General features: G+C 45.0%; 1 protein-coding gene across 2 annotated transcripts in view; it reads left to right on the forward strand.

Moving 5' to 3' along the window:
- Window positions 1–26,674, forward strand: part of LSAMP (limbic system associated membrane protein) — a 413,410-nt gene that overhangs the window by 341,883 nt on the left and 44,853 nt on the right. For both annotated transcript variants that reach the window (XM_024204213.3, XM_024204214.3), the window contains exon 4: window positions 19,711–19,845. In XM_024204213.3, coding sequence (XP_024059981.1) covers window positions 19,711–19,845 — 135 coding nt within the window. The remainder of the gene's footprint in view (window positions 1–19,710; window positions 19,846–26,674) is intronic.

Here is a 26,674-nt window from a genome sequence, read left to right on the forward strand (position 1 = left end):
ACGATTTGGGGATGGGTAACTTGCTTTCTGGGACCTAGGCTGAGACTTACATAGGGCCCACCAAACAACCACCAGATGGTAACAAGTTCCAGTCATCACCACCTGGAGCTATACTTGTACCAACAACCGGGATGTGAAAGGTTCTCTGTCCCATTAGGAAGCCTCTTTTTCTTTTACATGATTGCTTAAATATTGCTTTTTTTTTGGTATGTAAACCACAGCATATATGTCAGAGAGAGACATAGACATTAAGTAATAACTGGTTAAGGGGAATTTTTCCTTTTAAGGAGAAGAATATAAATGTGCTATCTGCACTGCTTAAGATTTCATTCCCAGACAGCTGCATACAAATTGTGCCATATAAAGTTGGCCCTGTATGCATATTCCCTATAGAAAACCATGTGCTTTGAGATCAAGTGCTAGATAAGGATGCAGAGAACATATAGGAATTGCCTTCCCAGACAAGACCAATGGTCCATCCAATCCAGTATCCTGCCTCTGGCAATGACAGATGCTTCAGAGCAAAATTTAAAACTGCAATACTAATCCCTGAGGGAGATTTCTTCCTGAGACCAGCTGATGATCATATTAGGCCCTGATCATTTCTGTGCTGGCTAGTGTAACTGCAGATACCATTCTTATTCATATAAATACCAAAAATGTTGTCTTTTTCCTTTATGGGGAAACTTACAATCTGCTTAAGATACTTGCCTCCGTAAAAATCCCGTAACTCTGAATTCCTCATGTTAATTTTATGCTGTGCAAAACAAACAAACAAAGATTGATTCTCCATGCGCCGTGTGAAATTTGCTGTCTTTTGAGGAACAATAAAGGATAAATGGGAATGCCTGGTGGACCTCCTCTGTCTTTCACTATTTTGTACCTAGGCTGTCAGATCTTCTCTTGCTTTCTCCTTTCCAGAGACCTCAATCCTTCAAGTCACTATACATAGAAGGACCCTAGTGCCAGCACAGAGCCCCATGGACTTCAGTTGGGCACCACATCTGTCCATCTTCAGCTACTTGCAGGATCAGGGTCTAAAATGTCCTAGTCTCTTTTTGAAGCCTTTCAATATTTCATATCAGAGGAACTCTTTATCATCTGTGCTCTTCTGTATGTGTTGCTGTTAGCTACAAACACCAATCATTGATTTTCTCCCCAGTTGCACAACGCATCTCCTGGGGTTTGGCTTTCCTATGGCTTGATTCTCTCATGTTCTGAGGTAGGAGACGCAATTTTTTTCCATCCATGTGGGGTGATTTCACAGGGCCTCTTCTCTCCTGGAAGGGACCTGGTCCATGTGTTTGCTACATGTATGCCCAAGGTGGAACGCAATGCATGGAAGCCCCCACTAAAAGCAAGATTAAGCTATAAGTGAGGGAACTCCTCTAGTGGACATTTCCCCATGGACTTACTCATCTATGGGGTTCTTGATCTCTGCAGCAGTTCAATAGGGTTACAGCCAGGACCATGTTTTGGCCAAAGTGTGAGTAGCACAGGTGGAGTATAGTGGAGCAAGAGAAGAAAGCAGAGGGGGGTGGATAAAGAAAAGAGAGTTGTGGGGGAAAGAGTGTGAAATAGAGGTGAGTACACGAGGGGAAGAAATATTAGGGAAGAGAGTTGGGGAGGGAGAGAAAGAGGGGAGAAAAGAGAGTGAAACACAGGGAGAAGGAGAAAGAAAAGCGATGGGGAAATAAGTAGATGTAAGTCAGATCTTTGGGATGTCAGAGTAAGGGTTGTGAGTAGAGCTGGGCAAGTAACCGAATTTTTTCAGTTCACAGGTAATTCCAAAATATCAGGGGGCAAATTATTTTGGGTTGAACCAAAAAAGTAATTTTTTCAAACATTTTGATTAATCAAAAAGTTGGAAAAAATAGTTTAGGGTCAAATACAATGTTTCATTTTGATTTTGAATGTTTTTTGTTTTGATTGGTTAGTTGGGTTTTTTAATGCTTTCAATTTTTAAAAATAAAATTAAAGAGAATTTCTAAACAAAAAGTTACTTTGCACCAAAAATCAAAATGTTTCATTTTGAAAATGTCAAAACAAAATCCTTCAACTTTTCCAGATATTTTTTGGGGGGCTGGGGGACAGGAGGGGATTGGGGAAACAGGGATTTAGACATGAACAGTTTGGCAGAACCAAGACACTCCATTTCTGTGTCAGTTTCAGACAAAAATTTCTCCCCACTCTCTTTGTGAGCTAATCCCAGCAAGGCAGAGCCTTGGGGAATGCAGCAGAACCTCTTCTAGGGCCCCTCAATCTGGCAGCAAACGAAGCAGCTCATGAAGGGAGAAAGGTTTTATTGTGAATTCTGGTTAACTCTCTCAAAGGGGAAAACTTTCCTCCATCTTTGAAATAACGATTTTCTCATCTCATAAATTGAAACAGCTGTGGCTGTTCTCACTGTGGGTGTTGTTTTTCTTCGTCTTTTTGTTGTTGGGCATATGTGTGTGATTTTCTTTAATGGCTTTTCCCTGCAGAAGGGACCCAGAGAGCTGTGCAGTGTACACGTTTGTGATCAGTGCCTTTGCAAAGGCAAAAGAAAAATGCCTTGGGCCTTTTCTGCTTTTAGAGAAGAACAAGTGTTAGGCTATTAGTCTGAATCTAACCCTGACTACATTTCTCCTGGGAACAGCTCCACAGCAAGCACTGCAGCACCATTGCCTAGAAAGGCTCCTGCCTGAGACTGGGATCAAATCTATAGCCAGGACTCCCGTACCATTCCCTGAAGTGCATCTGACTGGACTAGAGTGAAACTGGTAGCACTTCTACACTGTACCCTACAAAGGAGGGAAAAGGTGGAGAATAGAATGTACGTGAACATTCCCAGAGCCAGAGCTCCTGCCCCATTCCCTACAGTATCACCTGCTGGGGCTGTAATGTGAGGCAACGGACGGAGTTCTCAGAGGCTTCTACAGTTCCTTGTTAAACTCAGCAGAATAAACTGAAGGGAGAGTTGGGGGAATTTCCCTCCTTATGGTAGAGTCCCCCCCTCTCTGGATGCTGAATTCTGTCTGTCAGAGTGAGCACAACTCTGGGGCTCCTAAAACACTTTTGAAGAGCAAATGTTTGCCTTTGGGGTTGAGCAGAATGTACCTAGTTTCATGTATTTTCTTCAACAAATGAAAAATTGAGAGGGAAGAGACAAGGTCCCCAAGACAAGGTCCCCAGGACAAGGTCCCCAGTCCCCACCCCCTTAGATAGGCTGAATATTTTTGAGCTAGCATGGCTGCTCTCAGCAGGGTATTGCTCAGGTCCAATATTTATCTCTGGCTAATAAGAGGGTTATTTGCCACCTGGTGCTGCCTCCCACCTTGGGTATGGCTCTGAGTGAGATTTTTTTGTGTACATGGGGTAACGAATGAACAGATTCCTCAACCTCTCACCCATGCTCCTTGGCTCCTGGAAATTATTGCAATTATAAGGAGAGAGTTTTTTGTTTTGTTTTTCCTCTTGTTCATGTATTGGCAGCATATCACTGATCAGGATTCCCCACAGCCATTCCCTGCAGCCAGTTCTCTTGCAGCAGCTAGTCCAGGAGTGGGAGAGGCCGTGACTGATTTAGCTGTGATCTCCACCACAGCCAACACCTCCACACCTCTCTTGAGAGCACCTCCTCTGGGAAAAGGTTGGGACCAGAGTACCTGTTCACTCTCTACAGTCGCTGCCCCAAGGTCATTCTCTACTGTCTCTTGCTGCCAGAGGCCAGGGCTGGAGTAGTGCAGAGCTCCCCACAGCCAGTGCCCTAGTTCCATTCCTTACTGTGCCTCCTGATGGGAAAGGCTGGGTACAGAAGAGGCAGGAGACAATGTGGATCCGAATGGAGAGCTGCTCCCCTCTCAGAAATGCAGGCACCTCGATGCTTGTCATCTGTGTGGCAGATGTGAGAGTCGTTATGGAAGCCTTGGCCCCCTGCAGGTTGGGGTTTGTCACATTTCCCTGTTCCAGCAGCTTCATATGGTATCGGAGGTCAAGGGTTCACTCCTGCTCCCTTATTTGCTGGCCTTGTTCCACTGCGTGACAAGCTGATGGGGCTGGGTGATTAGGGGAGCCTTCACCTGCCATAACAGATTAGTGAGTGAGAGCAGTGGAACCACAAATGGCCTTGTGACTGGCAACTAGAGAGGCTCCCCTGTGTTTCTGTCGTTCCTGAGCCTTGTGGCAGTCAGGCTGGCTTGCGTGAGAACCAGGGCTTGTTCACAGCAGGAGCCTAGGGGGAGAAGATGAATAGAAATGCTCAGAAGACCTCACAGGGTTGTACAGAAAGGCAGGAGATGATCTCCCAGGGTTTCTGCAGCACTAAAATAAATTCAAGGGTTGGGATTTTCTGCCTTGTCTGTCTATCTGATCCAGGGATCCTCGAGCTTTGTCATACGATGGAGTGCATTTTAATACAATGGACAGCTCCCTACACTTTCCCATTATATAACATGGCAACAACAGCAATTCCTCCCGTGGAAAAATGACACTAGGCAAGAACTGATGTATTGTGACTGCCTTTGATCTGATGTTAGAGAGACATGGTGGGGGAGGTAATATCTCGTATTGGACCAACTTCTGTTGGTGAGAGAGACAAGCTTTCAAGCTTACACAGAGCTCTTCTTCAGGTCTGGGAAACTAACTCAAAGTGTCATTGCTAAATACAAGGATCGAACGATTGTTTAGCATAAGAAGTTAACACACACTTCAAGGGACCACTCAAGGTGAAGTGGCCCATGTGATGTGGCAACTGTATATGGAGGAAAAGGAGCCAGCACCACATGACCAGCCCATTCTCTGCACATCACTGTTTAGTGCTTCACAGAGTACTAGTGTTCCATGGTTCATAATCTGAGAACCTCTGAACTATATCCATCTGTCTGTCTATCTGAGTGCCTCAATAATCCCACCTACAGCCTCAGTCTCATTTACCAGCTCTTGGTGAGGCTATTTGCTACTCAACTACACTCTCCAGATGGATTCATCTGAAAGGGTCAGGACACAACAAGCTCTTCTGAGTAGTTTTCCCAATCAACACCAACTCCTCACTTGACCTATTTCTCTCAGTATCTCATTTTATTGTCTTACACACTCTTGGTTGCTTTCTTCATCTCTGTTCCTCCTCCTCTTGTTCTCTGTCAGCAGCTCCCTCCTCTCTCTCATGCTGCTTTTCTCATTCCCTTATATTTTCCCTCTTTCCTTTTCTCCCATGGTCCTTTGTCTCTCATACTCATTCTAATGTCTCCTTTTTTCATTCCCTTTTTCTGTGTCTTCATTTCTTCCTTCCTTCCTTCTCCACTCTTTCCCTCCCTTTATTCCTCCCTGTCTTTCACTCCCTCTCTTTGCAGCCCCCTGTGTGAGCAAGTCTTCATTGCCTGAAATTTTCTCAGCATATTCTGCTGATATTCAGTGAAAAATACAGACTGCAGGTGAATTTGCCATTTTAATGCAGTTAATGCTCCCCCACTCGCCCGTTCTGAAATTGCAAACTGCTGAGATTAGTGGCATAAAATCCCACCAGGGTATTGACATCACCTATAAAACAGGAAGTTGTTTTAATCAAACCCAGCATCCTATTTGGATGCTGGACTCAGAATTACAAGGCCAGCAGTTCTGAGAGCAACTGAGAAATAAGTGGTTGGGGAAAAGAGAGGTGAAAAACACACTTTCTTTAAAGTTATGTCCATGCCTTATGGGCATGAGTTGCAGTTTTTTTCCCGGAGTCCTTATCTAAAGAAGGTGCTCAACAGAAGCAATATTGGGCTCATAGGTGACAAAAGGTTAAAAGGTCACTTGATCTGATGAGTCATGTACTAAGAAGGATTAATAGGAGGCAGGTGTGGGATATCATGTCCTCAATCCCCTGGGCACAGCTGAGGGGGAGAGTTGGTGGTGGCTCACTGCTCCTAGGGCCAGCTGGGAGGCCAATTTGGACCTTATTAAAGCATCCCAGGTTAGGGGCTCACAGGAATGTCCATTATGTGGCTTGGAGAACACTGAAATATGAAAGTAAAAGAAGGCATATGGAGTGCATTCACCACCACAGGTGTGAACTATTTGCCAGTCATTAACTTATGCATCCCCCTCTCCCGTCCTCTCCCCAGGACAGTTTCCACAGTTCTGGATCCAATGCCATAGTCTTTGCCAGAGTCTGACTAGTATCCACATAGGAGCAAAGTATTGGCAAGTCATCATAGCTACTTCTAGGAGTGATGCTGATGAAAAGGAGAAGAAACTGAAGGAAGGGAAAGATAACTAGAATCTACGCGGCGCAATGGCAGATAGACCTAAATTCTCTGTTCTGCCAGGACTGAGAAGTGGCTCATCTAGCCCAATATCCTGCCTACAACAGTAGCTGATATGTGATGCATCAAAGGATGATGTAAAACGTTTCTAAAACACCTATTGTGCCATACAATACCATGAGGGGCAAGGGAAGATTTCTGTCTCCAGCTGCTGATGAGATTATGCTCTGAAGCGTGAGGATTGATAGCCCTTGTCACTATTAGGCCAGGTAATATAGCTGCAGATGCTACATTTAATCATATAAACTACACAGTACAGTTGCAGAACAAGGCCCCCTGGCCTACAGCATTGGGGAAGCAACTGGAGCAGATTCTTCAGGAGGAGGGGGAGGGAGAAATGGAATCTAATGTGTGTGTATGTATGTGAGAGAGCAAGGTAGGAATCCACGGTGCCTAAGATTCAGTGTGTGTAGGGAAGATCCTGTGTGTGTGAGAGAGAGAGAGACAGACAGACAGAGACACACACACACACAGAGCTTGTGGGGTAGGGGGAGGATCAGGAATGATCCTGTGTTCATGTGTGTTTCAGAGAGAGAGAGAGAGAGAGAGTAGTGAAGGTAGAGAATGGGGCAGGGCTTGTTCATCTTTGAGGATTTCCTCTCATCTGATTGGACCCACTGAAACCACATGAGGCCTGCCATGGCAGCCAGAGAACAAATAGAATAAGATCAACCAGTGCATCTGGGAGCCTTCGGTGCTGTCCATGGTGTTGAACAAATGATAACCCAGCTCTAGCAGCTGGGTGAGAATGGCTGCAGCACAGTCTGTTGTCTTTTCCCCAGTTACTGATGAACAGCAAGGCCTCAGCGTTCTTGGGAAGGGAGGGTCCAGCCAGTAGCCTGGCTGTCAGTGTTCTCTGGGTGAAAGCACTGCAGAAAATTCAGCTGGCGGAGGGGTAGTGTGCCCCAGCGTTCATGTGACTAAGGAGATCCTCATGTATCTGGCTCTGACATTGGTGGTAACAGTGGCTTTCCTCTTCTCCCCACATTTTAGTACAAACTTTACCATGAAAAGAGCAACAAGTTGATTTTTTCCTGTAGAGCAACAATTTCCTGATTGGTTTTCTTTTCTGTTCAATCCATTTGGAGGCTAAAGCCAGCGCTTCGGTGGTCCTTTTAGAAATGAGTATCCTGCGCACTGGAGCCTTTTGAGGCCATAATGATAGCAAAGGGGCCACTGGGCTGGCTCTAATGCACTACCCTTCTCTTGCTATCCAGAGATCTTTGAGCCTTGAATCTATCATTTGAACCTTTTTTCTTCACACCTGGAAACTGTGCTTACTCTGGCTGCCTCTGTGTGTGCCCCCTTTACTGCACTGAGCATCAAAATGCAGCTCATGCATCTTTCTCTTCATGCTTGTGGTATTGTGTGGATGTGGGGCAATGTGACTCTTGGGAATATTGGATTAAATTGGTACTTTAAATTGCAGGCCTCACTACAGTATGAAAACTCACTTCCTTGTTCCTTCATTCACTCACCCTCCCTCTTATTCATGTACATAATTTCTCACACATGCTCAGACTTTCACACATGACTACTCATAGATACATGCCTTTATGCTTTCATACTCTCACACCCTCTCACCTCCCACCTCCACCCTCATTTGTACACACGTTGCCACTCACACTCATCTTCCCATGCTCACTGTCACATATACACATTAATATTCACTGTCACACAACAAAGAGTAGGAAAAAATGGTCAGTTTTCACAATGGGGAGAGGTAAATGGTGGTGTTCCCCAAGGGTCTGTTTTGGGAGATGTGCAGTTGAACATATTTATAAATGATTGGGGAAAGGGCATGTACAGTGAGATGGCAACATTTGCAGATGATACAAAATTACTTAAGATAGTTAAGTCCAAAGCTGACTGTGAAGAGTTACAAAGAGATCTTACAAAACTGGGTGACTGGGCAACAAAATGGCAAATGAAACTCAATGTTGATAAGTACAAAGTAATGCACATTAGAAAAATAATCCTCCCTATACATACAAGATGTTGGGGTCTAAATGAGCTGTTACCAGTCAAGGAAGAGATTTTGGTATTATTGTGGATAGTTCTTTGAAAACACCCACTTACTGAGAAGCAGCAGTCAAAAAAGCTAACAATGTTAGGAACCATTAGGAAAGGTTAGATAATAAAACTGAAAACGTCATAATGCAACTATATGAATCAATCCTACACCCACACCATGAATGCTGCATGCAGATCTGGTCACCTCATATCAAAAAAGATATATTAGAATTGGAAACGGTGCAGAGAAAGGTGACCAAAAGGAATGGGACTATACAACAGTTTCCATATGAGAAAGAGAGAAAAAAGACTGGGACTGTTCACCTTAGAAAAGAGACAACTAAGCGGGGGGATATGGTGAAAGTGTATAAAATCATGAATGGGGTGGGGAAAGTGAATAGGGAAGTGTTAGTTACCCCAGGGGAAATACCTCTTCCTATGAACCATTAATTAAATTAATAGGCAGTGGATTTAAAACAATAAGGAAGTATTTCTTCACACAACGCACAGTCAACCTGTGGAGTTGGTTGCCAGGGGATGTTGTGAAGGCCCAAAGTATAACTGGGCTAAACAAATTAGATAAGTTTGTGGAGGACAGGTCCATCAGTGACTATTAGCCAAGATTGTCAGGGACACAACACCATACTCCAGGTGTCCCTAAACCTCTGACTGCCAGAAGCTGGGACTGGATGACAGGAAATGGATCACTTGATAAATTGTCCTGTTCTGTTCATTCCCTTTGAAGCATCTGGCACCAGCTCCTGTAGGAAGACAAGATACTGGGCTAGATGGACCATTGGTGTAACCCAGTAAAGCCATTCTTGTGTTCATATATGTGTTCTCTCACACATACACACCTGCATCTACACTCACTTCCTCACCACAAACTTATACACACCGCCCCTCACTCAAACACATACACTTGAGCGCTCTTATGTGCATTTTCTCACACATCCACCCAAACCTTCACACTCACTTCCAAACTGTATTCACCCATACATCTGCTCTCACTTACTTACACATGTGCTTGTTCTCTTACATTCTCTCTCTCTCTCTCTCGGTGTCCAGTCCCTATAATGAGGCCTTTTCTGGTTCATCTCACTCCCTTCTTTGTTCTCTCAAACACACAGCTGCAATCAAGATGTCCAGAACAGAACTGGAGTGCATCAAGGCCATTAACAAAGACAGTAGGAACCTCCCTATTCTGTAACCTCTCTCACACCCTGATAGTACAGTAACCCAGGGACTAGTTTGAAGTGTAAAGTCAGCCATGGTTGCCGGTTTGTTGTTTGTATTTAACACTCATGTGAGGGAAAGCCCATCCCAACACAGGGTGTTTTAAATGAAGTGACTTGTCAAGTGAGTGACTGTGGCAGGGATCTGAGAGGCAGTAAATTTAGCAGCTCTCACTTCCCCTGACAGCCTGTCATGCACTTGAAACATAAATAGCGGTGGAGACAAATCACTGCTGTTTTCCTATTAAGCTTTGCCCCACTGGCCTCCTGGCTTGCAAGCAACATTTCTACCCAGCCTGCTGGCGTGCCTCATCTTAGGGATGGATGTGCCTCCCCCACATCGGCTAAGGGAGAAGAAGGAAGGGAATTATTGTGCTGTTATTTCCTCAAGTGTCCTTGGTCTCTTGGAACTGTTCATCAGATGATGGATTTCTACCCTAGAGCTGTTGCCTCCTGGCCCCTCCTTCCTCTCAACAAAGTTGGGAGAAGCAGGATCTTTCCCCTTCTCATTTAGATGTGCTAGCCTTAACTTCTTCCCCAGCTCCCACTGTCATGCCCTGCCAGGTCACATTAAAGGACTATACCAACCATTCACTTTAATAAAGGAATTAAGAAGGGATTTTCAAAAGCACCTAAGTGATTTAAGAACATAAAATCTTATTGAAAGTCATTGGAACTTGTGATCCTAAGTCATGTAGATGCTCTTGAAAACCCCACTCTAAAGCCCTAATTGGTATTTAACTGCTTAATAAAATGTGTCTCTGGAGTTTTTGTTAACCCTTAGAGCAGTGAGCATGGGACCCCTCCCCATTAGAGTTCTTTACTGAGGCAGTGGGGACAAGCAGACTAACCCCATTCCTCTCCTTCCCCTTTCCCATATCTCTCATTAATTCTGTTCCCTCCTTCTCCCCACGCCTCAAGAAAATGAAATCATACCAAGCATGAATAGAGCCTGATCTGTGCTGGCCTATTTTGTGCCACTGGTATATTAGCACTAGCAAAACTTCCACTGCTTCACCAGGAAAAAAACATAACAAAACCCCAACTCCCATAGGAACTTCATAACAAGGACAATAGTTTCTTCCACACTGATTTTTTAACGGTTTCTCAGGCCAGTTCCTCTGGACTGTCTAGAGTTCCTATATCCAGCATGGTAACTAGCTCATGCCGGAACAAGTTACTTGTCTTCTCAGTAGAGACACCTGCTCATTCCAGATGCAACTTTTTTTTCTATCAGTCTCTGGGATCACCTGATTGAGTGATTTTTGTTGTTTCCCTTCTCTTTTACCTCTCCCTGAACTTCTTTATTTTTTTCTGCGTCTCTCTCTCTTCTTCTTTGTTTTTTATTATTTTTCCGCTATTCCTCTGCCTTCTAGTCTGATCTGCATCCCCTTTCTGGTTTTGATTTGCCCCTCTCAAGTCCCTTAATATTTCCTGTCACTCTTTATTATCTTCTACATGCCTTTGCTCTTTTGCTTTCAGAAATACTCTTATTCCCTCACCTCTTCTTGCTGATACATTCTGTATTTGTATGTCTGTCTATGTCCCCATGCCACACACTTTTTCTTCTGTGTTCTCACTTGTCCTCCCTTTCTAACGCATTGACTACTCCTCTTTCTCTGCTCTTCAGGAAAGTCTTGTCACTGTCCCCATGGCCCTGATTTTCAAAAGTGCTGAGAACTCCACTTGAAGTCAGTGGGAACAACATGCTCAGTACCACTCAAAATCAGGACCTCTTGTTCTTCAGTGCTTGTCTTCCCTCTACTATTTTTCAAGCAACAAGCTGCCACATCCAGCCTGCAAGAAACCCTTATGTTATTAACTTGCCAAGTGGGATTATTTAAAAGGGCCTCAACCCAAAACATCCCATTTGCTGCTTAAAGGACAAGTCCCCCCTGGACTAGTGGTGCAAGGCAAATTTGGAAGCTGCCTTGTTCTTTGAAAACAAAAGGATTCTAAGAGCAGCAGAATTAATCACACTGGACCACATCAAAATGGCCTGTATAGACCTCTATCCCATCTCCAGCACTGGCCAGTACCAGATGCAGAGGAAGATGTCTGACACCCGTATTGGACATAACTGAGAAATATTGTACCATAGATTTTGGTCAGCAGAAATGCAGACCAAAGCAGCATTCAGGAAGTTAATCTTTCTACACAGATACCCCATAAATATCACCACCATGCCACACAACAAGTCGACAAACTTTTGAGAGGCAACAGTAGCTGAGGGATAGCTTGACCATACTCCCACTGTTTAAAACTAGAGCTTTGCAAAAGGTCCATAGAAAGAACTGAAGCAAAATGGAAATCTCGGGCTTCTGGTTTCTGATGTGAACTCAGCATTCAGACCAGCTTAACTAAAAATAGGGAAGAGCCCACTTCCCCTCTCCACTTGCCCTGTGTAGGAGTGCAACCCCATAATTCCTCTTCTGGGACAAACCACGTTGGCTCCTTTCAAACTTCACTGTGCCCTGTGCAAAGGCGCCTCTATGTATTTTGCCGCCCCAAGCATGGCAGGCAGGCGGCTTTCAGCAGCATGCCTGCGGGAGGTCCGCTGGTAATGCGGATTCGGCGGCATGCCTGCGGGAGGTCCGCTGGTGCCGCGCCTTTGGCGTACCCGCCACCGAATTGCCACCAAAACTGCGGGACCGGCGGACCTCCCACAGGCATGCCGCCGAAGGCAGCCTGACTGCCGCCCTCACGGCGACCGGCAGGCCGCCCCCCACGTCTTGCCGCCCCAGGCACACGCTTGGTGTGCTGGTGCCTGGAGCTGCCCCCCGGCTCTGTGCCTTCCCAGAGCTGCACATCCCAGAGCCTTGTTCAGTAGGGAAGAACATACCATTAAACTACAAAATGACAGTAGAGTGAGTGTTTTCTCTAGAATGGGACTACTCAGAGGGAAAGGAGTGTATGAGGCCGAGCGAGAGTGACTGAGCTGACAGTCACCAGGGAGCGAAATGACCGGGTGGGTTGTTATATTTTAATTGCCTTTCAAAGGCCTCTCCATCATGCAACAAACCCCTGTTCCCCAAGCAGTCTCAGATTCTATTACCTTCTCTGCTTAACACTATTGGTAGCAAACACCAATTGATTTTTTTTTTCTATTCCTACTGCAGAAGGCGACCGCTGGTCCTTCCCCTCCACCTGGGTGGGGGTGTCACTAACAAGAGGGAGAGGGCACCTCTCCCTGCAGAGCTGGTCACACCACAAAGAGAGAAATGTGCTCCATTCAACACAGCTAATCATCCCCACCCTCAGGCAGGTGGGAAAAGCTCTAGGATCCTTAGTCAGACCTGCAAGTTTGTAACCTCCTTTTCTATTGCTGCTCCAAAGGGCGCCTCTGAGCCCTAAGGAACTTCCCAACTTCCCCCTTCTTATCTCCCAGCCTTTACCGCAAAGGTCTTGTGCTGCCATGATGATCCTTGTGGCTGATGAGGGCTCCCACGCATCAGATTAAAGTACCCCCACACACAAAAAGGAACCAGAGCGCACAAATTTTGTGGGTGTGTTGAAGTTTTTGTGTTGATGTCATGAGGCTCGTGTCGTGATGCCATGACATTTCCCTTGCGGCGTTGCGACGTTGTAATGTTTGGTGGTGATGCTGGGATGAAACGTGTGTTGCTTCAGGTAATGTTTGGGGGCCCAATGTTGGGGTGTGTATGGTGTGACACGGTGCCCCTTGTGTGACATACTGACTGGGGCGCGTGGCATTTCTTCCCTCTGCTGGCTGGAATGCCAGACCTGCACAGGGGTGTGTGTGTGTGACTATAGACTATAGTGCTCTGTAGAGGACATTTGAAGATCTGTAAAAAGCGAGGCTGGTTATTCAGAGAAGCTGTGAGTCCTACCGCTGCTACACGAATATAGCTTCTCCTTTGCCTCAGGAGATAGAGGCCAATGTGTTCCAAAATAAAGAGGCTATAATTCTCTGTAGCTATATGTCTGGTACTCAGCTGGCAGTGTCTGTTCTCCAAAGCTGCAGAGTTATGACTTAGTGTGGGACAGACTGAAGCTTGCCATGTCGTCAGACACCAAAGGACACTGTGCTTCTCTGAGAGTTCAGACTTTCCATTCAGCCTGGGACACAGATACCAGAGAAGCCCCAGAATGTAGTGAATATTGATTGGCATCATAGCAAAGGAATTACTCAGTCCTACCCCCCTTTGGGAGTAGCTAGAAGGGGTAGTGCCTGTTTGGACTTTGGAGCACTGCTGGGTGAGTTTATTACCTGGGTACACATCAGGGGATATCCCCGAGATATCCTATCTCACAGGATATTGTTATATTAGCAAGTAGTCTGAGTCCAGTCAGATATGTCTGACACCCTTGTCCTGTTGAAATTCAACTCCAGCTGGTACACTAACAGGTTGCACTCAGTGAGTCCTGCTTCTCCTGTGCATCATGTCATCACAGCTAATTCCAATGGCGAGTGGACAAGACGTTACATAATTCAGTCCGGGACTGTCACGTTCAGCCAAGAAGGTTCTGCTTAATGCAAGGTGTGTGGGCAGGGGAGAGCATCTCTAGAGAGAACTCCAGACATTCTTAACCCTGGGCAAGCCAGAAAATGTCTGTCAAGGCCAGCTGACTCTGTGGATACACAAAAGGAAATGAGATGAATGATAAATTAGGTCCCTGTGAACACCAGGGGAAACCATGCCAGGGTCTTTCCTCCTGCTTTGGCTCATCCTCATTCACAAAGCCAGAGCCAGGCCTGAGTCTTCACTGGCACCATGCTAGCCTCTGGTTTTTGTGTAGTAACGACAGACCTAGGGGCATTGGAGGCATGAGGCCAATTTACACAGTAAGCAATGGGGCACAACAGGGTGTGTAAACAGAGTGATTATTTCCACAGTACATTTGACCCTTCTGTTCCTATCCCTACGGCAGTTGATACTTCACTACTCCCTTTGCACAGAGGAGCTCTCTGTATCTCTGTACTGTACTGTATCTCTCTGTCACTGTCTCTCTCCACTTCCGTCCATCTTACTCCCTGTCGATGTACATCTCTTTCTTTCTCAGCAATCCGTCTACATTTTTCTCTCTGTCTCTGAACATCTCACTTTCCAAATCTCACTGTCTACATTACTTTCTCCCAGCTTCTCTCCATCTCTTCATCTTCCTCTTTCCCCTTCCCATCTCCATCCTTTGCTCTCCTCTCTCTCTCATTCTCCCAGCTTCCTCATGTTTCCTATCTCCCATGCCATGGTAACTTTCTATCTTCCCTTCTCTCAGTAGCATTGCAGCACAGGCTGTCCCTTTACTCATACACCATCTGCCACTCTCCACTGATCTCTTTACCGAAAACAAGTCTCTTCAGCTAGGGGACAGATAAAAATGCCAACCTCAGAGGAATCTGCAGTGGGTGAGGAGGCGAAGGCTGATAAACAAAAGCTTCAAAGTTTCAAATAAAAAAAAATCCCAGCTGGAGGTAAAACAAGAAAACAATGTCAAAGGCTCCCTTAGCTATTTTTGTTTTTCAGAAGTATCTTCCTGGGGAATGTAAGGTGCAGAGGGGGGAAGGGAGTTAGGTGAGTGAGACCTTAGACAATAAATGAAAAGTGCAGAGAGAAAAGAAACCTCAATTCAGCATTGGAAGTCGCCGCAAAAAAACTTCAAATGGCATCTTTTGATGTGAAATCTTTTTATCCTCTCTGCATCTTGTTTTAGGTAGAAGGTGCCCAACATCATCCCAGAGCCCCTTCTGCTCTCCATGCCACACAACTACAAAAGGGGTTTGAAGAAAATAAACAAAGCAGCAGGGTCCCTGTTATGTTTCTCCATACACAAAATGCAAACAGATACTTTCAGCGCGAATGAACTTTATTTTAGTTTAAGAACACAATACTACAAAAGAACCGAAGTCAAGTCTGGATGAGAGAGAGAGCACAGTGTATGTGCCTTCTCTTGTACAGTCTGCATTGAACAGAATGCAAAATGGCCGCTTAGTCTTTAGAAACTTGAGGCTCCAGTACATGGTAAACCAAGACATACCTGTTACAGTACACAGCTAAAAATGACACCATTTCCAATGTTATCTGAATACTCTGTATATTCATAGAATGTGTGTGTATGCACGTGTGTGTGTGAGAGAGAGCGGGGGGGATTTGTGAAATGACTGGTAAAGTGTGGAAAGAAAGAGAAGCTTTTGTGTGTGCATAAGTAGGATATGTGCATGTGAATATATGTAAGTGTATGAGGGTGTGTGTGTGGCAGTCGGGGGTGGAAGAGTGCATATATGAATGTGGGGGATGTATATGTATATTTGTGCTTCTGTGTACTTAAATAGGCTTAAGAAGGGAGGTGTGAGGGTCAGAAGATGTGGGTGTCTGTGTTGGTATGAAGAGTGTGAGTGTGCTTCTGAGTGCAGGATTGTACACTCTGTTTTGGTGTGTGTGCATGTGTGCCCTCACACGTGTGGTGGTGGTGTTTGTAAGCAGACTATTGTGTAAGATGGGGGGGGGGGTTCAGCTGCTCTAGCAGGTGTGGCTAGCAAGCAAGGGGAGAGCAGACATGGCTGAAGTGAGAGCACTTTCAAAGGCTTCCACGTTCACACATCAAAGCTATCTGCAGCACATACCTGTGCAGAAGGGCCTCCACCAGCTCCCAGCAGGCACCTGGCACTCTCCGATTCTTTCACCATTGGTTTAATTGTTAAGCCTGACCACCCCCCACTCTCTCTCTCTCTCCAGTCTCCAGAATAGAAAGCCTGATCCTGGGGCTGGCCAACAGGAGGGGCTAGACTAGATGATCATAGTGGTCCCTTCTGACCTTAAAGTCTATGATTCTATGAAACCCCATCACTGGGAACATTTAAACCTGAACCAGACAAAAATCTGGGGTGAGATGGGTGAGTTTTGCCATTGACTTTAATGGGATTGTGATTTCACTCCTGGGAGAATATGCTGCAGGGAACCCTCTTGTCCTAATGAGAGTGGACTAGATTCCTGTGAGCAGATGGCATTTCCGCCATCTCCTAACACAGCACGCACATCAGTAAACCACACCACTGGATAGTGTCCACACTTACCCCCTTCCTCTAGGCTTAACGTGGACTGTAACAAACCTAAACATCCTGCCAGTGCTTGCTGCTGAGCTAGACCGTTTCTAGATTTTCTCCCTGTCACTGACTTTAGTTGCCTCTGCCTCAGAGAGAGACTCTCCAACAACTTTTAGAGGTTGGAGTTAAGCGGATGGGTCCTCTTTGTCAGGCTGCCACGGTCGCTGTGTTCCAGAGACTAGAACCTGACCTCCTGTTACGATGCCGTGTTGTGTTTTTGCTATCTCTCATTCCTGTGATTTGACATCACACTTTACAGAAATGCTCTTTTTAAAAACTTTCTACCATGGTAGGGGACATGGCTGCAGCAGAAGGGAGCGGTTGGGATTGCAGTTCAGAGTAATTAAGTTTATGGAGCAAAACATTGCCGCTCAGAGATGAAACTGGCATAGAAGGAGAGGGCAGTGATAGAACTGACAACATTTTAGCAAGGAGTTCCCAGAAAATGTTCCCCCCCAAGCAGTGTGCTAAACCCCATGCCCCAGGGATGCGTAGGCTACAGGAAGGAAGACTGAGGGGCTGGGTAGATCTACCCATTTGCTGTACTGCAAACCGACTGCTCTTCATCCCCACTTTGCTGGAAAGGATTATGTGTTGTTCCTGAAAGTACTCCTGGGCCTGTTGATGGCTCAGTGTTCCTTCTGTTTATTTGTGTGTGTGTGAGAGAGAGAGCGAGATGTTGTGAGGAGCCCAGAAGATTCTTTCTCTGGGAAACCTGGCAAAATATTTTCTCTTCCAGAATATTTTTCAGAGCTCCAAGGATATGTTGTTTCCAGCAGGCAGGTTTAGCAGCACCCAAAGAGGCGGCGACTCCATCAGAGGCTAGGAAATCTTCCCCCAACTGTCCCTTCAGTTTGGTGACAGCATTTTGACGAGCACCTGCTCAGTGCCCCCTCCCACCCCTTGTAAGAAAAGTGGGTCCAACCCATTATGCTAACACGATGAGAGCAGAGCAACTGTGCCCTGGCAAATTATTTTTTAGTCTTTGGTTTATTAAGATCTGCTGTGGTGGCAGATTAACGTCCCCTGCTCAGCATCTAGTAGTCAGGAGCTGCCAATGCTGCGATAAATGGAGTGCGTTCTGACTCTAGGTGGGATTTTCAGGAGCACCTTAGCATTGGCCTAATGCTGCTTCCATTCATGTCAATGGGAGCAGACTTAGGTCAATGATGAGCACTTGTGAAAATCCCACCCAAAGGGCCTTGCCACCAGAATGTTGTTCCTAACTTCTTCACCTGCGCACTATTGGGAGCGGTGTCACGGTGACTCCTGCAGTGCAGTAGGGTGGACCGTATTCCCTCTTTGTTTAATAGTGTACCCTACCCCTATAAAAGCAGGTCATGCAGCAGAGCACTAGACCTTTCTGCATCTGTGCTAGTAGGTCCTGAAGGTAAAACGCAGACTTACACAAAAGCAGATAGTGGTTTGGGACACAGTGGTGTTAGATTCAAATTCATCAGAAATATGGGAGCGTTTGGATCTGGGTTTTGGGTCTGCCCATCTCTGAATAGAAGAGGAAAGCTTATTCACTTTGGAAGCATTCATTCACCATATGTGGCATGGCAGCTCCTCTTTGAATACTGAGTTGCCAAGTCTGGGGATGATTTTACCCATTGGGGGATTTTGATGAGTGCAGGAAAAACAAGAACTAAGAGTGGTAGTGCAAGGGACAGAATCCTGAACAGAGATTTATCAGTTCCCAAAGTCCCTATCCCTGATCTAAAGCAAAGAGAATCTGGCTGGTGCCCTGTGTTCATCCTCCAGTGTGCTTGGCTAATCTGATCTGGCTAACTTGCTTTGGCTAATATGCCACAGAAAACATATGCCTGTGGACTGGCACGGTTCTGCCACTCTAGGGAATATCACTGGAACTGGAGCCCCTGAGAGTGGGCTTAGCTGCTACTGCCACTCAGGACTTTGTGAGCCAGGGACTAATGCCCAGTCCACACAGACAGTATTTGAAGCACATCCAGCAACTCAGGGATGGATTTTCAGAGGAGCTGCCCACCCACAGATGGGGTCAGACTATGAAAAGAGCTCAGATCCCATTCAGCCACTTAAATGAAAAGGCCAGATTTTCAAAAGATCTCAGCCCCCATTAGTCCCCATTGACAACAATGAAATCTTCTGGGCAGTGAGCTATTCTGAAAATCTGACCCGTATGATTTAAAAGTGAGATTAGAATTGGGTTTTTGGTTTGGGTTTGTTTGCCTGTGCTATGCAGTTTGTAAACATTGCTGCAGCCATGCTCCAGAGCAGTGTTTGTACCCTGTTAAGACAGGAAAATACTCCCATCATGGTTTTGCCCAACATTGCTCATAATCCTTCTAGGGAGAGTCCAAGCTTGGGTTCCAGAGTGATAGTGTAGATATACTAATCCTAACATTTTACACTGCTGTTGCACCTCCATCCAAGGATCTCAATGTGCTTTCCATAGGTTAACCTCACAACCCTCCTTGGAGGGGGGGGGGTATTATTAGCCACAGTTTACAGATGGAGAAACTGAGGAATGGAGAGCTAGGGTTGCAGTGATTATTGGTCTCTGTGACTCAATTTTACTTTCCAAAAGCCCGTATTTCTCAGTGTGCAGGTGTTTCCAGGAAACTTAGTCTTGTCAATGATGGTCTGGGTTGGAAGTTTGCGATTTCTGAGACAGAAAACAGTTCCACAACTTTTCATGGTCAGGGGGCTACAGGTAAAATACGTCCCAATTTATGATGGTCATGACTACCATAGAGCCAATTATAATCTGTCTGACCTCCCTTGGTTTTCAAATATCTAGTCATTAAACTAATTCTGTCCTTGCAAGTTGGAGATTTTGCTTCTATGAATGTGTCTGATTCTGGCCACAAGGCTAGGTTGGGGCTGGTATGTGGTGTTCGGCATTTGGCACTCCTTTCACGCATCCTTTTGGTTCTCCAGAATCTAAGCTTTCATTAAAAAAAAAAAGGCTCTATCTGTTGTGGTTGCTGAGATAGCCTCCAAGTAGCTCCCATCTGTCATTGTTTCATGGATAATTGTGCCATGATCATTCACATGTTACAACCAAAGTGAGGGCTGCTCAAGTCCACACCACCTAATAACATCCTGCTGTGTATTTTTCTCCTCCTAGGCAGAGAATTTGAAGGTGAGGAAGAGTACCTGGAGATCCTAGGGATCACACGGGAGCAATCTGGCAAGTACGAGTGCAAAGCCGCCAATGAGGTTTCCTCGGCAGATGTCAAGCAAGTCCGGGTCACTGTGAACTGTGAGTACATTTGAACCAGATGGGGGTGGGCTCCCATACCATGGTGATGGCAGGAAGAGGAGAACATCCTGACATCCCCATAACCTGGGCACTATTTCTTTTCAAAGGAAACATGTGGGGCATAGTCTACTGTTGGACATGCATGGCCTGAAATCAGAGAGACTCACCTGAGGGCAGAGCTTATGCCTTAGACTTGGTGAATGATGTAGAAAAAGTATCTGTGAGGTTCCCCTTTCCCTCCCCCTAGAAGGGCCAGCACAGTCCATGTTTAGCCACTGACATTCAGGAGAACAGTACCATGAACAGAAACTTCCACAAAGTGACAGGGGTAGATAAGAGTCTAAAGGCCAAATTTAGGAGTGATGTGTAAAGAGGTGTAAATTAGACTCCAGTACATTCACTCAGACCCATTGACACTAATCTGGACTCCCTCCAATCTATTTACGCTCCCTTACTCAGCAGTAGAGTGGGTGTAAGTGGGTGTGACCAACACACCAGGGAGCTGGGAGAATGTGTATGAGAGAGGTCCTTCAATGTTGCATGGGACCACTTTAACTTGCATCTTCTTCCAGATCCTCAGCATGTAAACTGTACTAACATAGACTCCCTATAGATCTACAGAGCATAGGTAAGGGCCTCTCCACAGTGACTTTTACCGCCTTTAACTGCTTTGGGGCACGGTTAGCTAAAACTCACTTCCTGTCCACACACCACACAGTTAATAAATAGTTCATAACTGGTGAATCCTAGCCATGTGTTGCCCTTTCTAGCAAGCTAGTCTGACACCTGATTCAGCCCCAGTGCATGGTTAGGCATGTGGTTACTTAAATTAAATGTATGCCCCAGATAAAAAGAAATAGTAAGAGGACCAAAAAAAAAAAAATGCCACCATGACTAAACAAAAGAGTAAAAGAGGTGATTAGAGGCAAAAAGGCATCCTTTAAAAATTGGAAGTCAGATCCTACTGAGAATAATCGAGAGGACCATCTGGCAAGTCATGGGTAAAAAGTGTAATTAGTTAGGCCAAAAAAGAATTTGAAAAGCAACTAGTTAAAGACACAAAAAACTAACTGATTGAGGTATCAGTAGCAGAGCTTTTGGAACAAACTGATAAACTAAATAGAATCAGACATCAGGACCAGATGGTATTCACCCAAGAGTTCTGAAGGAACTCAAATTTGAAATTGCAGAACTGCTGACTGTGATATGTAACCTATCACTCAAATCAGCCTCTGTACCAGAGGACTGGAGGTAGCTAATGTAACACCCATTTTAAAAAAAAAGACTTCAGAGGCGATCCTGGCAATCACAGGCTGGTAAGCCTAACTTTAGTAGCAAGCAAATTGATTGGAACTATACTAAAAAGAATTATCAGACACATAGATGAGCACAATTTGTTGATGAAGAGTCAACACGACTTTTGTAAAGGGAAATCATGCCTCACTTATCTCTTAGAATTCTTTCAGGGGATCAACAAACATGTGGACAAGGGTGATCCAGTTGATACAGTGTACTTAGACTTTCAGAAAGCCTGTGACAAGGTCCATCATCAAAGTCTTGTAAGCAAAATAGGCAGTCATGGGATAAGAGGAAAGCTTCTTTCATGGATGAGAAACTGGTAAAAGACAGGAAACAAAGGATAGGAATAAATGGTCAGTTTTCAAAATGTAGAGCGGTAAATAGCAAAGTCCCCCAAGGATATGTATTGGGACTAGTGCTGTTCAACATATTCAGAAATGATATGGAAAAGGGGGTAAACACTGAAGTGGCAAAGTTTGCAGATGACACAAAATTCCTTAAGATGGCTAAATTCAAAACGGACTGCAAAGAGTTACAAAGAGATCTCACAAAACTGGGTGACTGGGCAACAAAATAGCAGATGAAATTCAGTATTGATAAGTGTAAAGTAATGTACCATGGAAAACATAATCCCAACTATTCATACAAAATCATGGGGCCTAAATTAGCTGTTACCACTCAAGAAAGAGATCTTGGAGTCATTGTGGATAGTTCTCTGAAAACATATGTTCAATGTGCAGTGATTAATAAGACTGGGACTTTTCAGCTTGGAAAAGAGACGACTAAAGGGGGATAAGATAGAGGTCTAGAAAATCATGACTGGTGTGGAGAAAGTACAGAAGGAAGTGTTACTTACACCTTCTCAGAACACACGAACTAGGGGTCACCAAATGAAATTAATAGGCAGCAGATTTAAAACAAACAAAAGGAAGTATTTCTTCACACAACACACAGTCAACCTGTGGAACTTTTTGCCAGAGGATGTTGTGAAGACCAAGACTATAACAGAGTTCAAAAAAGAACTAGATAAATTCACGGAGGATAGGTCCTTCAATGGCTATTAGCCAGGATGGGCAGGGATGGTATCCCTAGCCGATGTTTGCCAGGAGCTGGGAGTGGGCGACAGGGGATGGATCACTTGATGATTATCTGTTCTGTTCATTCCCTCTGGGGCACCTGGCATTGACCACTGTCAGAAGACAGGATATTGGGCTAGATGGACCTTTGGTCTGACCCAGTATCGCCGTTCTTATGTTCTTATGTGGCAGTCAAAAAAAAGCTAACAATGTTAGGAAACATTAGGGAAAGGATAGATAATAGAAAATACCATAATGTCATTATATAAATGAAGTATTTCAACTGTTATGTCAAGTCAAAACAAATCATAATGTAATGCATGACATCTCTTAATATCATCATTAATAATCATTATTATTGTGTTCTAATTTGAAATTTAAAAAAATCAACATTTCAGAATTCCCACAGAATGGGAATTCTGGGCTCTAACCAGCTCTAAAACCAATAAAAGGACAGGCAGCATATGCCCAGGAACCAGCTCATTCCTCTCTGGACTTCACTTCCCAAACATGAGCACAAGGTGTGCTAGGAAAATGGGAAATATCCAGGCTCAGAATCGCCTGCATCCTTATAACATAGGTCAAGGATGTGATGGAACACACAGTATGCATCCACAACTACAGATCAGTGTCACTTTGCTTCATCACCATCTCCCCTTCTATCTTTGGCCTGGCTACACTACAAACTTCGTTTGATGCAAATTACCTTGGCATACAGCTGCCAAAGTTTGAATATTGCTCATGCAGGTGTATATTTGGCTCCTTGTGTCGGCACTGTGCATAGTCACCAGGAGTGCTTGTGTTGATGCTCTGTGTGGTGCACAACAGATAGGTATCCCAATGTGAAACCTGCATCATCCAGCATACTGTCTTTTGGGAAAATTTGGCAATGCATGCTGGGGCAGAAACAAATCCCCCTGGGGACACTGGGAGCAAAGGGTCTAGATCCCATCATGCAACTTTCTCCATCCCCTACTGCCATCCATCTCCAATAATTTTCACTCCTTTTTTAAAATTCCACAAACCTGCACAGCCCTCCTCACTGTCCATGTTTTCTGACAGAAGCATGGAGCCCGCATATCTCTGCCCTGTTGTCATGAATGTTGCTGACATGGAATGAAAATCCTCCAATATTTGCAGAGCCTCAGGAGGAATCACAGAGCAGGGGACATAACAATTTCATGGAGGACAGATTGCTGTGGGACATAGCGAAAAATAATTCAAGGTGGTTGGTGGCATTCATGGGACAGCTGCATATGATGGAGTGCCACTCTGGGCTCAATAAACAAACACTGACTGGTGGGATTGCATCACAATGCAGGTTTGGGATGACATGCAGTGGCTGCAGAACTTTTGGATGCAAAAGCCACATTCCTGGAGCTTGCCCCAGCCCTCGAGCACATGGGCACCAGAATGACAGCTGCACCGATAGTAGAGAAGTAGGTGGCGATCGCTCTGTGGAAGTTTGCAATGCCAGATTGCTACCAGTCAGTGGGAAATAATTTTGCAGTTGGAAAATCCACAGTGGCAGCTATTGTCATGCAAGCGTGCAGGGCCATTAATCATCCCCTGCTATGCAGGACTGCGCCCCTCAGCAATGTGCAGGATACAGTGGATGAATTTGCAGCAATGGGGTTCCCAAACTGTGGTAGGATGATGGATGGCATGCATGTCCCTATTTTGGCACCAGACCATTTTGCCACAGAATACATCAAGAGAAAGGGCTACTTTTCTAAAATTATACAAACCTTAGTGGAGCGCTGGGTATCCTTCTATGTTGGCTGGTCAGGGAAGGTGCATGATGCTCACATCTTTAAGAACACAAGACTGTTCAGAAAGCTACACGCAGGCACTTTCTTTCCCAACTGGCGCATTACCACTGGCAAGTTGAAATGCCAATAATGATCCTTTGGAACCCAGCCTACTCCTTCCTCCACTGGCTCCTGATGCCATAGGCCAGCCACCTTGATAGTACCAAGGAAAGATTCAACTACCAGCTCGGCAGGAGCAGATTGACAGTTGACTGTGCTTTTGGTAGATTGAACAGATTCTGGCATTGTTTACTTACAAGATTGGATCAGTGAGAAAAATATCCCAATGGTTATAGCTGCCTGCTGCATCCTGCATAATATCTATGAGGCAAAGGGGGAAAAGTTGCCGACAGAGTGGAGGTGGAGCTGCTGTCTGCAGACTTTGAACAGCCAGACACAAAGGCTATCAGAAGAGCTCAATGTGGAGCTATGCAGCTGAAGGAGGCTTTGAAAGAGCACTTTAACAGTCAGCCAGAGTAATGTGATGTGGTAGACTGGGCTTCACTTGGCCCTGAAGTTTTGGGGGCAATTAGGAATTGTGTGGTGCTTGGTGTACATCTATGAATATAAAACTGGTAATGCACCTATTAATTTTGCAGCGCTTGCTATACATTCATGATTATTACACTGTGTTTGTTACTGATCCTATGAGTTCTGTCATCCTGTACAATAAGTAGTAGTGGGTGCATCAATAGCACTATGCCTTCTGTAGCATGTGTTTGTAAAGTATTACAGATGAATTATTTACCAAAAAATAGATTTTGATTGCATACTGAAGGAACAGAAATGGACACCGTGTAGAGTCAAGCACAGGAGTTTATTACGCACAGCGCTGGCGAAGTGTCACTTTGCTTATTAGGCTCAGAGACACTACCCAACAATTAATTACAATAGATTATATAGGGTGCCATGTGTGGAGAGAAGCGACGGGGAGGGAGTTCCCAAGCCCCTGGATAGGTTCTAGCAGCAAGATAAGATAAGCACAATAAATCAATGGTGTAAAAGATTACATAATGGCTCCACCCATGGCTCAAATTAACATATTGTTAACACACACGTAATTACCCTTAAACTATTTCTATTAAAATATATAGGTTAAATCCTAATTTTGGGGTCCAGGGGAATGAGGTAGCAGCTCTCCCGGTCGACCAAAATGGAAAATTCCTGGAGATTTAAAGCAAAAAAGCAGTAATTAGTATTTAACAATAACAGTTGTTTATAGTTTTACCCTTGCATTTTTGTGAACTGGAATTGGCATACATCTATGAGGGGAGGGTGTCATTACTCACGTCAATCATGTTAGGCCTCTCCCTGAACTCTGTTCTGGCATCTGTACCAGGGAGTTAACTTTGAGGCCCTTCTCAGCGCTTCGTGTGTCTATAACTCGCGATAAGGACACCCAATTACAACTCACCATCTGGAGTCATGCTGACTCCACTCATCGACTTGAAACACACAAGGTTGTCTGTCTACCCCAGCTTTCTCTTAGCCATGTATTGTTCTTTGTTAGCTAGCCCTCATGCCTCAGGTGGACTCTGGGCCTATATGAAAAGTTCTTAACAGAAACTGTAGTTAAGATTTTACATCCACATTAATTATGGCCCTTCACATACCAGAACCAGTGCAAAAAAGCAATGTGCGGTTAAAAAGACATTCAATAAAAACTTCTGAAATAAATTAACAGAACAGAACGTAACAAGGGGAAAGAACGTTCATATCCTTTTCAGTCCACTTCTGCCAAACATACATCAGCCATGGTTCTCACAGATCAATCTATATGAAGCTGTGGTTGTGCTAACTGCCCCCAGCATGAAGTGTTAGGGGTAGGGATGTGGCTCCTGATGCCACGTGGAATGTTGGGGTGAGGGGTATAATGAGGTGCTAAAATGGAGTTCTTCACTGACTGCAAAGGGAGACGAGCCCATGATTGTTGAACCTCTAGGTCAAGAGGAGAGTGCAGCATCTGTGTTTGCTGCTGGAGAAGCCCCATTATGTCCTGGTGCATCTCCCTCTCCAATTCCTGGGTCTTTCTCCTGTCCACTCTTTCCCTCTCCATACTGTCTGCAATATTCATCCTCCAGGCCCTCTGTCTGATGCAGCACTGTCTTGAAGGATCTCCCTGAAGTTGTCATCCCAAGTCCTCTTTTCTCTCCTCCTTATCTTGATCCAGCATTCCGGGGGGATGGAGGGGAGACCGCTCAAGGCTGCATTGGCAACAGCTTCACATAAAATACACAGAGGTGCCATTGTCAGTGTAGTCACAATGGAAAATGAAATTTCAGTTTCAGAACTCCCATCCCTTGCTACCCTAAAGTTTTAAACGAAAAATGTTTGTTGACACTTCAGTCTTGAAGCACCTGTGCACAGCACTACTCTGCAGGCCTAGCCATGGTGAGTATGGCCCATGGCAGGGTGGAATGAGGAGGGAATAGTTTGGTTGCATGAAACAATACAATTTTGATGCCTATTTCCATGAGTCTGAGTGCAGGGTAGTGCCACGGAGCACTCATCCTATTTTCCACAGACAGTGGTGATTTTAGCTGGTATCTCATTCTTGTGGGTGACAAAGGCACAGAGGGCACACACAGCTGCTGCTGGCATCCTGATGCCACCTGAACCCATATGCCACTAGCCTGTTTACTG

Source organism: Terrapene carolina, unplaced genomic scaffold (assembly GCF_002925995.2).
Source record: "Terrapene carolina triunguis isolate 2854851 unplaced genomic scaffold, T_m_triunguis-2.0 Scaffold242, whole genome shotgun sequence".
Lineage (NCBI taxonomy): Eukaryota > Metazoa > Chordata > Testudines > Emydidae > Terrapene > Terrapene triunguis.